Raw genomic sequence first — 13551 nt, 5'->3', positions numbered from 1 at the left:
CACCCGTTCCAAATATATCAAAATAGGAGATACTTTGTATCAACTCCGTATAAATCGCTGGAAAAATAAAATGCTTTTCGATTTAACACATGTAATATAACTTCTACCAATTTCTATAAACATATTTTTCTTTCCTTGCTTGTTAGTATGTTTATTTATTTAAGTACTAGTTTATCTTATTTTTCCAGCTTTTAACGTGAAGCCTGAGCAGTTTGAGACATACAAAAAAAAATTGCAAAATAGTGTACTCAAACAGAGTTCATTTTATGTATACTTAAAAACCATTTGACGACTTAATTTATCTCTTAGTTTAGTAATGCATTTGTATGAATGTAAAATCATGTTTTTCAAAAAAAAAAAAAAATTTTTTCCTTAGATTTAATTACATGCCAAAAATATCAACGTCATACCATATTGTACATATTTGTCTTCGTACGATGAAATGTAACTAATTTGACTAGTACTTTTTCTGTGTCTCCTAACACAATACTACAGCTAGAAATAAGAGAGAAAGGTAAGGATGAACTAGTAGATGGTCATATTTCTTCAAATAATAGAATGTAGTGTATTTGCGTTATCATGTTTTATGGAAAACATTTTTAAGAATTTTTTTTCAAAAAGAAAAAAACTAAAATAGCAAATAAAAACTAGAACACCAACATGAAAAATCGACATTCCTACACATACATAAATATATAAGTACACATGTACAGGCGCGCATTATATATATTATAGTAATTACTTGTCCCCTTTTTCCATATATTTTTGACTCAAAAATATACTAACTGAAGAAAGAAGTGCGACATAATTATGCATTGCTTGTATAGTCCATTTACAATTTGATTTAATTTCACGTACATAAAATATTTTTTAATTATGGGCTTTTATATTTATATAAACCAATTATGTGAAAATATTATTATTTATATACTCTTATGAATTAAAATTACCTTCTAGCAAAATTTAACGTGTATTGAAGTGTAATAGTTACATTATTATTGTTCAATAAAAGATTGTTTTTTTTTTATTTATTTCTTATTGTATTATCGTTTTTTCATGTTCAACCTTCATACACATTTAGAGCTATTTCTTGCAAAACTTTGTAAAAAAGTAGTGTATCCCTTTGGAAAAAAAAATAAAATAAAATAAAAAATATAAAATATATAATATAAAATGAACATATAAAAATATCAAAAATAACATAATAAAACGATTATATTATACATATGTGTGTTATTACCTTGTGTTTAAAAATATCCACCCCATTTTTTTTTTTTTTTATTCATAATTTATATTTTTTTATTTGAAGTATAACAGAAATACAACTTTCTATTTTAAATAAAAATGGAATCTCTTTTCCCATTTTATTTATTTTCGTAATATGATAAAAAAAAAAAAAAAAAAATATATATATATATATATATATATATTCTTTCTTGCCATTTTATTTTATAAGTAGAAAGTTATTTATTTTTTTTCGCCATATGGAAAAAAAATTACTTGGCTTTGATAAACCCTTTTCCGTCATAGCTCACAACACTGAACTGCATTTTTATGTGCGCATGTGTATGCATGATGTATACACGTGTTTTTAAACATGCATACGTATATATATATACACAATACATATATACTTATATATATGCATACTTACAAATATACATATATACACATATACATATATACATACATATATAGATATATACATTCATATATATATATATATATATATAACAAATTTTTTGAGAATTATAATTTATCATTTTTTTAGCAGTTTATTCGCAATTCACAAATTTTTATCTTAATATTTTTAAAAAAATTTTATTAGAATGTGTAGAATATATTTAGGTTTTAATTTTGTTATTTTGTATATTTATTTGAATTGTTTTATTTTCCGTTCATAATGTTGTAGTGAGGAATTATGTGTAGAATCAACACATTTTTTTTAATTTTTTAATGTATCATTACCGGATATAGCAAAAAAAAAAAAAAAAAAAATAAAATAAAATAATAATAATAGTAATAATAATAATAATAATATATGTATAACTAAATGAATATATAAAGTATAAAAACGTAACCAAACAAATAAGTCAAAAAATAAACGAGTAATTAAGAGAATAAATATGCAAATAATTAAGGGAATACATATGCGAATAATTAAGAGAATACATATGCGAATAATTAAATAAATAATTAAATGTTAAAATACTGCACAAAAAAAGAAAAAGTAAAAAATATAATATTATACTAAAAAAATAAATTACAAAAAAAAATATATATGTACATATATATATATATATATATATCAACATGAAATTTGATATTGGTAATATAAATGAATTTTCCAGCGTAGAAACATTTTTACGCAATATATCACTGGACAAGGAAGATAAAATTTTACAAACGTTTGAAGTGAAGAATATAAGAACAATATACGATTTAATGTATACCGTTTCCTTCTTTAAATTTACAAATTGTGCTGACGTTTGCAATGATGAAAATGTTGAAATTAGTAATGCATTAAATGTAAAAATAAGGAGTCCACATAAACATATTTTCGATAGTAATCATACGGCAAATAATAAGTTCAAAAAGGAAAATGGTGATCGCCATAATTCTCATGATACAGAGTTGTATAATACACTTAGTGTAGCAAGTAATGGTAAATGTAACAACTATAATACTTTATTGAAAAGTTCAGTTAGTAGCGCTATGCATATTATCGGAGCGCATAATAAGGATATATGCAACGGAGCATATAGCAGTGGGACACACAACAACAGCTATCACAACAATGGCACACATAACAAAGACGAGAATAACATAATTCCGAACTCTATACATTGCAACAGCAGTGAGGTAAAAGAGATGTATGATTATTATGAAAAGATAAAGGAAGAGAGGAAAAATATGAAGAACAAGGTTGATTATGTTTACTTTGACATATATATAAACTCTGACGTAATTAAGATATTCCCCATAACAGATAAGGACAAAGAAAAATTAATAAATTTTATATATGAAATAATTGAAACGAATGATATTTTAATGATGTGCATTTATTTGAATTTAGGACATTTATGGCCTAAGTTTGAATTATATAATATTCGAAATATTAGTTTATTTGAAAAGTTATTATCAGAACGAAAAGAATTTGAATGGATAAAAAATGATATGGGTATATCCTTTTATGAATTTGTATTAATTGTTAATTTTATTTTAAAAGTAAAAAAAAAAAGAATATTTTGTAATAATATTTTTAATCAATTTAATGAATACAATTGTAAAAATAAGAAAATAAAAAATACCAAAACTATTTGTGATAAAATTCATCAATTTATAGAATTTGATAATTGGACATTTAAAAATATAATAGATAATCCATTTTTTCAAAGATTAAGAAAGTTATCACAGTTAGGAGCTTGCCAATTTGTTTATCCTGGTGCAACTCACACTCGATTTGAACATAGCATAGGGGTTGGTTTCTTATCTTCAAAATATTTTACCCATTTATGCAATCGTGCTAATTTATCTGCATATCATGGAGAATTAAATAGAATGCTTCGATGTGTGCAGATAGCTGGATTATGTCATGATTTAGGACATGGCCCGTTTAGTCATACATTTGAAACTTTTTTTATGAATTATAAAAAAGAGGATACAGAAAATAAATGGGATCATGCATCCATGTCTCTTAAAATTGCAGAACATATTATTGAAAATTTAATTGATCAAGATGATATGATAGATGTTAGTGATATAAAGATTATAAAAAAGTTAATAAAAGGAAGAGAACATAATAAATCTACTTGTGGATTAGATCCTATAGATTCTTTAATAGAAGCATCCTTCGACATTATATGTAATAATAGAAACGGTTTAGATGCAGATAGATTTGATTATTTGCAAAGAGATTCAGCCATAGCTCCACCAAATGGTACTCTTCCATCCTTAAATTGTAATCGTATTATTTGTCAAAGTGCAGTTATTAATGGGCATATTACTTATAACGTTAAAGAAATACACCCTGTGTGGACCGTTTACATGAACAGATTTTCTCTATTTAAACAAGTATATACACATAGAAAAGTCAGAGCTATGGAATTGATGTTATGTGACGGATTTCGTTTAGCAGATGATATATTTAAATGGTCAGAATCTTTACATGACTTAGATTCTTTTCTTGATTTAACGGATTCATCTATAATATATGATATTAAAAAAAGAGCTCAAAAAGTAGATTGTGATGAAAAGATTAAAAATTCTTTAAAGTTAATTAACTCTGTCATACATGATAGAAACTCAGAATATGCTTATAAATACATTTCAGAAATTAATATTTCAGAACCAAAATTAATAAAATATTTAAAAGATGTAACAAACGAAGACAGAATTGCTCGATATACCCATGGATTAAGTCCAGATGACATAATTATTGATTGGAATCATTTGAATTATGGAGTAGGTGCAAACGATCCTCTCGACTCCGTTTATTTCTTTAGTTCAGATAATGAAAATGAAGCTTTTATAGCACACAAGGAATATAGGGGCACACATCCTAGATATTTTGAAGAATGTAACGTTAGATTATACTGTAAAAATAAAAAGGTGGCTCACTTAGCAAAAGAAGCACATCTAAAATTTATATCTAATGATGTTTTTTCAGAGACCTCCCCTATATATAAAGAAATTTTGAAGTGATATTACTCAAAAATGAGCAAAGAGAATAAAATAAAAAATAAAGTAAAATAAAAAAAATAAAATATGAAAAAAATATATATATCTTAAAAGAATTGTGTTAACAATGGAAGCAAGAAGTTTAAGCGCAATTTGAAATTAGTAATAAAGTCATTAAGGGTTGTACTATAATATATATATATATATTTATATTGTAAGTGTTACCCTAATATTTATTTATATTTTTTTTTTTTTTGTTATTATTTGGGATAATTATAATGTTTATCCAAATATTTTTTTTTATTGTATTTTTTAAAATCATAATTAGTGGTGTTACTGTTTTTCAATAGAACACAAAGGAAAACGGAAGCATATGCGTATACACTTCATACAGCTTGAGTTTGTATGTTTACGCAGTAGTACGATTTCTTTTTTCTTTTTTATAATTTTTGAATTTATTGGTCTCTTTATAAAACATATTAAGAACCATATATTCTCATTTATAAAGAGAAGTTGAAAAAAAAAAAAAAGGAAAGAAAAATGTTGATTTATTTTAAATCAGCGCCTGTAATAAAAAAGGAGAAATGTCATTTCACAATTTTCCTCACAAAAAAGCATATATATATGTTTATACAAATATATATATGCACGCTTATTAATCCGTTTATTTGTTTGTGAACTTTTTGATTAACTTTGTATAAACTAACGTTATGTTATATGAGTTCATGCAATTTTTTTCTATTAACATTAAAAGGTTTTTTTATTTTGTGAACGTTCAATGTTATAAGTATACTTAAATGATTTAACTTAGCAGTTCTAATTAATTAAAACCCTTCGTATAGTTTTTTTTTTTATTTTTTTATTTTATTTTTATATATAATTCCATTTTCTATGAAACTGGGAGATAATCCTTATATAAGCTCGGCAAAACTGAACCTCTACTTCGATTACCTATTTTGTTTTAATAGGTTGCATAGTGAAAAAAAAGACTACAGAAAACTGGTAAAAATAAAGCAGAAAAGAACTTGGAAAGGAAGCAAAAATTGACGTAAAAATGAAGCAAGAAATGACGTAAAAATGAAGCAAGAAATGAAGTAAAAATGAAGCAAGAAATGAAGTAAAAATGAAGCAAGAAATGAAGTAAAAATAAAGCAAGAAATGAAGTAAAAATGAAGCAAGAAATGAAGTAAAAATGAAGCAAGAAATGAAGTAAAAATGAAACAAGAAATAACGTAAAAACAAAGCAAGAAATGACGTAAAAACAAAGCAAGAAATGACGTAAAAACAAAAGCATTACTCTCCAAATTTATTTTATATTTACATTAGATCTTCTAAGCTGAGGAATTTCTTATTTTATTTTTTTACAGAACAGTTTTACCAATGTAATAACATACTACATATTCTTGAGCTTTTTAAAACATAAGTTAACACGAGAACAATTAAGCTTAATTCCAATCTTGGAGAATAAAGCACAACATTAGGAATTATAAACTATCATTTTACTAAATTTATATTCGCTGAAACGTTTGTTTTAATTCATGTTCCTTTAGTAAATTTACCCGTATTTTTTTTATATTTTTTCCTTTTATAGTAAAAAAAAAAAAAAAGGCTTAAATAAAATTTCTCCTTTTTTCTTATTACAGTTTTTTTTTTTTTTTTTTTTTGTGTGCGTGTTCATGTGTATGCATTAATATGGATGTTATAAAAAAAAAAAAAAAATTATGAACATGCAATAATAAAACATAATGAAAAAAAAAAAAAAAAAAAAAAAGGTTAAGTTAGCTGTAATGTGTGCGCAGGTTATGTTGTAGCATATTATTATGTGTTCTTTAAAATTTCATTCTATTTGGAACTTAATAATAAACCTTTTTATTTGTAGAATTTTATATGATAAAGAAATAATATATTTGTTTCATAAATCGCTATTTTTTTTTTTTTTTCTTTTGTACTTTAATTTATATTCTTTATATATATGAAATTAAGTACTCATCCTTTTATCTAACATTTGAAAAAAGTTTATTGTATTTTGCCTTCTCTCTTTTTTTTGATATATATAAATTTTTTTTTTTTTTAGCAGTTAAGAACCTTAAAAATTTTGTAACAAAAAAAAAAAAGTTAATATATATATTATATATAAATATTGTTACAAACTGAAAAAACTTTGAATGGTACACCGATAATTTTTAAATTTCCAATAACGTAAACTTACAGTAATTTCAGTAACTGTTGCCATTAAATTTTGTTCAGTAGGGAGCAACAGAATCAGGAAAAAAAAAAAAAAAAAACACCAAAAATTTTCTGACAACTTAATTTGTTTTTTTTCAATCTACTCTGTTCTTTTGCTTTTTTTTTTTTTTTTTAATTAAATCATATATATGAAATTATTTATTTCTATATATGAAATTAAATGAACAAGTTAGGCTTTTTTTTTTTTTTTTTTTTTTTTTTATGAACAACAGCTTTAAAAAATAATTATTAACAAGTCCGTTAATAATTTTTTGCTACTTCCCTTTTTCTGGTATAGTTTTTTTTTATTTTTTATTTTTCCCCCCTCTATATATATTTGTATAAAAATTTATTTTACTTTTAATGTCATTAATTTGGTTATTTATCAAATTTATATTGTACAATCGAATTTTCTAAAAAATACATTTTTTACTCCTTTTTTTTAACCTTACACATTATTTTACCTTTTCCTTTTTTTTTTTTTTGTGTAACATGTAGGATTCTACTATATTACTACTTTCAATAAAAATGCTTAGGTTCGTTTATTTTCAATTGAATTTTCCTTTTTTTTTTTAATTTTTAATTCATAATTCAAATTGCATGTCTGCATATAAAATTTTACCATATAAGTGTATTAACCTGTAAAGTTCAATGTTCTTTACGAAAATATATTTTTTGGTGATTTGTAAATAGCATTTTATGTAAACAGTTTTATATATGTGCTTATCTTAGTTTATATGTATGTATATACACACATATATACACATATACATATACATATTTATATTCATATACATATACATATACATATGCATGTAAATATATATATACATATATACACGTGTATACACAAACATGTACACAAGTGTACACCTGTATAAGCATGTACACACATATATGCAAATATATACATACGTACACACATAATTTAAAAAATATAAAGCGAATGATCGAAGGAAAAAAAAAAAAAATTAATAGATATTGCTTTTGGAGAAAATTTACTATCAGATTACAAATAATTTGGAGTATATGGCAAACGTAAAAATAAATTAAAAGATGAGTAATATGAGAGTACTGTAATTTATTGGTTGTTAACTATACCAAGATGAAAGAATTATAAAACTAAACAATCTAAAGTGACATAGAAGTTTTCGTCACATTACAAATATAATAGAATGTTATAAAATGACTTTGTGTATAATGCGTATATATATAAAGATATATGTAAATAAATATATATATATATATATATATATATATATATATATGCGTAACCTTTTGTATTTTTTTTTCTCTTTTTTTTTTTTTTTTTTGTTAATTTGTAAGGGAGTCTTACTTGTTTTAAAGAACCTACATTGTTTTATTAATATTTAAAAAGAATAACCCGCCTCCATATTATTATTATTTTTGTTTTTAAACCTTTATCCTACCACATATATACACATATAAGTATGCACATACACATACATTGGTGGTATTTGTGATGATTCAAATAATCTACTTTTGAATGCTATTTGTCTTTCATTAATATATGAAGGTGTATATGTGCATATATATATATATAAATATATATATATATATATATATTTATATATGTTTATGTATATACGCTATGTATATGTGTATGGTTCTTTATGTGTAAACATTTCACTTCCATCACTTGCCACTTTTACGTAATTTCCCTCATTTTTTAATATTAACTTGTTTTTTTTTATTGTGTCCATAATTTACTCTGTATATGCAAAAATTTTAATGAGCATATATTACACATATTTTTATATGTGCGCATATATATATATATATATATGTATAGTCATACATCGATGGGTACAGGTATAGACATTGTTATTGATATTTATTCTTACCTTGATTGATCTTTTTTTTTTTTTTTTTTTTTGTGGTTTAACGTAAATTCAAAGATAAGATCTTTATATTTCCCCTTTTTTCTTTTCTCTTTATTCTTTTTTTCTTTTGTTCATTTTTTAAATTTGAGCCTTAAATATTCTTGTTTTCTACATATGTTTTTGTTTTTATGGCAAACTATAACACGTGAAAATTTTTTACCTCCAATTACATTTATTTGGCATAGTCACAAAAGAAAGAGTGAAATAGGACAAGCAAACTAACAAGAGGATAAACCAGCAAAGTAAACATTTGCGCATACTGAATTATGGAAAAAAGGTATCAACAATTATTTAAAGGGAAAAGAATAGAATTTCCCTTAGCAACAGGCGCTGCATCTCATGTGTCCTTAATATATGATGAGAAGAAGAATCCTTATTTATTATGTTGGACATATATATATCAGGAGAATCCAGAATTTACAGTACCTTTGAAAGGGTGTCGAATAATTAATAACATAACAGAGATAGGACCATGTATTCATATAATAACAGCAAATGAGGAATATCAATTTCAGTGTAGAAGTAAAGATGAATTTAGTGAAATGAGTCAATTTTTCAATATGCTGGGTTTCCCTATATTAGGTTTTAAAAATGTATACGTTTTAAACAAAAAGATAGGGAAGGGAAGTTTTTCCACAGCGTACATTGGTACAAATATATTATATGGTAACAGAGTAGTTGTTAAGGAAGTAGACAAATCAAAGGTAAAGGAATCTAATGTATATACAGAAATAGAAGTATTAAGAAAAGTTATGCATAAATATATAATAAAATTAATATCAGCATATGAGCAAGAAGGATTTGTATATCTTGTATTAGAATATTTAAAAGGTGGTGAGTTATTTGAATATCTAAATAACAACGGTCCTTATACAGAACAAGTAGCTAAAAAAGCAATTAAAAGAATTTTAATAGCTTTAGAAGCATTACATTCTAATGGTGTCGTACATCGAGATTTAAAGATGGAAAATTTAATGCTTGAAAATGTGAATGATCCTAGCTCATTAAAGATTATAGATTTTGGGTTAGCCTCTTTTTTGAATAGTCCATCGATGAATATGAGATGTGGTTCTCCAGGTTATGTTGCCCCAGAAATATTAAAATATGCATCGTATGGTACTAAAGTTGACATATTCAGTTTAGGTGTTATATTGTTTAATATACTCTGTGGTTACCCGCCATTTAGAGGTAATAATGTGAAAGAAATTTTTAAAAAAAATATGAGATGTCATATTAGTTTTAATACGAAACATTGGCTAACTAAGTCAGAAAATGTAAAAGAAATTATATTGTGGATGTGTAGTAAAAATCCAGATGATAGATGTACAGCTATGCAAGCTTTAGGACACCCTTGGTTTTTGCCGAAAATATCAGATATGCATATGACTACAAATGTAAATGAATACAAAAATAAAGAAAGTATTATTCAGAAATTAACGGAGCAAGAAATGTGTAAAAAATGTAAAAATTGTAATCTTGAAAATAATTTGGACGTGACTAATCCAGATGGACGTAAAAACAGCAGTAAAAATAATTTTGATGATTATAAAAAGTATTTTGATACTATGCTTAAAATTGATGACAAATATTCAGAAAATTTAATTAAAGATAAAAGTAGTAGTATTGACTCCATCTCTTTAAATAGAAAAGACTATGATTCCTATCTTGCAAATTCGAACGAGTACAAGACGGTAGTTTTGCATGGGGGATGCCCTTCCCCCAACCGCTCGTCATCGCTAATATCGTACAAGAAATATAAAAAAAAGAGCAACGAATTAATTTAGGGAGCTTCGGATAAGGAGTTCAGAAGGATGCGCAACTTGCATATGTACATGGATGTGCAACATGCACACATATGTATATGTTTGTATATTTATTGCATGTATTTGCCAGAACATATTAATTTTTATTCTTTAAAATTTTCGAGGGAGTAGGAAAAGGAAAAGATGTGCAAATAATAATTGGGTCTAGTAATTCAACATATTTGGAGGAATATATATGTATGCATTTTTTTTCAATCATCTTAAAGGTAACTAGTTCAATTAAGATTTTCTCACATATACACATGTGTACATGTATATACATACGAATATATATACATACATACATACGAGTACGTACAAAACGTACATATAACAATCGTTTGTTGAAATTTTCTCCTTTTTTGTATTTTCGTTTTTTTTTTTTTTTGTATCTTTATTACTAACACTACTTAAGAGGAAGTTTAAATTAAAAATACGTCTAATGTAGCGGGTGACATGTCTAATGAATATCTAATTAACGAAATGGAAAAATATAATGGCGTATACATATATTAATAAAAGTACAGTACTATAATTCTCAGTGTGATTGGCCAAAACGTTAACTACTTTTTAACATGCACTAAAAATTATTATATTTTTTTTCTTTTTTTCTTTTTTTTTTTTTAGATTTTTCAGAATGAAAAAAAAAAAAAAAAAAGCATAAAAGTAAATAAAAGTGAATGAAAAGAATAAATGAAAAAAATATTAAAAGAAGTAGAAATGAAAAAACTTACTGGTATATTTAGTCTGCGTTACGTCATACATATTTCTAATAAATTGCTGATATTATTGCACAAAAAAAAAAAAAAAAAAATGTTTGTCTTTAATAATATTACAACTGTATTATTTGCGTCATGGATCTATTACTTAAAGTTGTGTTGAAGTTAAAATATCTCTGTAAACATGTACATGAGTTTTTACAAGTATTCGCGAGTTTTTTGCATAAATATTTGGTTTGTGTATTTAAAGAAGACCTAATAAGTTTTATAAAACCCGGCATAATATGCATATACTATATGCATATCTATATATACAAATTAGAGAGCAAAATGAACAACTTTGGTATTTTTCTAAATCGTGATACACATTCAATATACGAATATTCATGTTAGAGAAGTAACGAATAATAGCTCATGTAAAGAAGTTAAATAACAAAACTACTGAAGATAAAATTAGTTATAATATACCATCAGATATTATTAATACATGTTTCTGTACATTTGTTTTGTTATTGTTTTTTTGATTTTTTTTATTTACATATATAATTAAAATGATCTATAAAAATAATACAAGCGTTTTGTCAATTTTATAAATATTTAAAATTTCATCGAAGAAGTGCACATTTCGGTGGAATTTTTCTTTAAATAAAGCATTAAAATAAAAATAAAATAAAAAAATAGACAAAAATGAAGTAAAACAAGAAAGCAAAAAAAAAAATAAAAATACATTTTATTATTTGTAATTGAAAATATATACCCGAATGAAATAATCTTAGCGCGTATGTTATATGTTACATTATTTTATATATATATATGTAGATAGATAAATATATATAATATTTATATAACTCCTCTTTTTTTTTTTTTTTTACCTGTAGTTGCTTTAATCAAAAGAAGAGTGATAATCTAACTGAATAATACATAATTTAATATTGGTGTTATTGATTATTACTTCTCATATTTGTCTTTTTAAATTGTATAGCTTCATAGAGTGTTGAGGCTAGCATGACAATGAAAAAAAATGAAAGAACAATCAAAAAAAAAAAAGAAAAAAGTGTATTGTTGTATGCATTTTCTACATTTTTTAAAAAAATTTAACGTAATTAAATTTGTTTTTATTTTTATTTTTATTTTTATCTTTATCTTTATCTTTATCTTTATCTTTATCTTTTTTTTTTTTTTTTTTTTTTTTTCCTCATTTAACAATATCTTTTATTCAATTTATTGTTACTCCTGTTAACTTAATTATATATAATTCAAAAACCTTTGTTATTTAAAAATACAAAATTTAGAAATTGAATACAACATTTTATAATTTACCAAAAATATTATAATTTATAATGTAGTTGAACAGTTTTAAAATTTTGCAGCCATGAACGAAAAATGTTCTGTGTTCCATTTTAAAAGAAGCAAATTTTAATATTTGCGAATATAGTTTATATTAACAGGTAGTAACGTGCTTTCAAGTTTTTTTCATTTTACACATTTGCGTCTTAGTTTTATCTGTAGTGGCAATTTTCTCAGTAGAAAAGAGGCAAACAAAATTGCTGTTAAATTTTGCACTATATTTGCCGCTATATTTGCTGCTATATTTGCCGCTATATTTGCGCTATATTTGCCGCTATATTTGCTGCTATATTTACTGCTACATTTGGGAGTTTGTTGCTTGTTCATTATTCCCTATTACTACCACCCTTAGTAATTTTTGATTAAATCTTGTATACGTAAACACGAAAATCGGTAGTTGGTATGGTATAATAATAAATAAACATATTTATAAATGTATTTATAATTATATTTATAATTATTTTTAAAATAAGCATATGCTCTATGTGTTAGTATCAGGTTTAGTTGTTTCACTTTAATCCAATAAGAAAATATGGTAATCATCTTCGAACAAAATGTAGGTACCAATTGTACACTCTTTCATGTGTGCAGCATTTAACAAATACATGCAAAAGGGAAAAGAGAAAAATGGGGAATTCATATATGGATACATGACTATGTAGTACATATCTATGTGTGCATTTGTGAACTGAAAACAGCTATTTATGAACACATTATTTTAAAAAAAAAATTAAAAATATAAAATGGGAAAATAATAATATGGACTTAAATTATATCACAAAAATGACTCTACCATAAATGTTTCATTATCAATTATATTAAAAAGTGGGGATGATTATAACAGAATGAAGAAAAGAAAAAAATACAAAATAA

The 13551-nt window shown here is 24.2% G+C and overlaps 2 protein-coding genes across 2 annotated transcripts; both read left to right on the top strand.

The window, feature by feature from the left end:
- Positions 1 to 2313: 2313 nt before the first annotated feature.
- On the top strand, positions 2314 to 4704 carry MKS88_005780 (HD superfamily phosphohydrolase protein; the record flags this gene model as incomplete). The annotated part of the gene is made up of 1 exon (XM_067219073.1): positions 2314 to 4704. The coding sequence occupies one exon, from the start codon at positions 2314 to 2316 to the stop codon at positions 4702 to 4704; it is 2391 nt and encodes a 796-aa protein (XP_067070985.1).
- Positions 4705 to 9076: 4372 nt separating this feature from the next.
- On the top strand, positions 9077 to 10594 carry MKS88_005779 (protein kinase 2; the record flags this gene model as incomplete). The annotated part of the gene is made up of 1 exon (XM_067219072.1): positions 9077 to 10594. The coding sequence occupies one exon, from the start codon at positions 9077 to 9079 to the stop codon at positions 10592 to 10594; it is 1518 nt and encodes a 505-aa protein (XP_067070984.1).
- Positions 10595 to 13551: the final 2957 nt, after the last annotated feature.

This window comes from Plasmodium brasilianum, chromosome 14 (genome assembly GCF_023973825.1).
Source record: "Plasmodium brasilianum strain Bolivian I chromosome 14, whole genome shotgun sequence".
Classification (NCBI taxonomy): domain Eukaryota; phylum Apicomplexa; class Aconoidasida; order Haemosporida; family Plasmodiidae; genus Plasmodium; species Plasmodium brasilianum.
The sequence above is the reverse complement of the archived record's forward strand: the minus strand, read 5'-3'. Positions and strand labels throughout refer to the sequence as shown.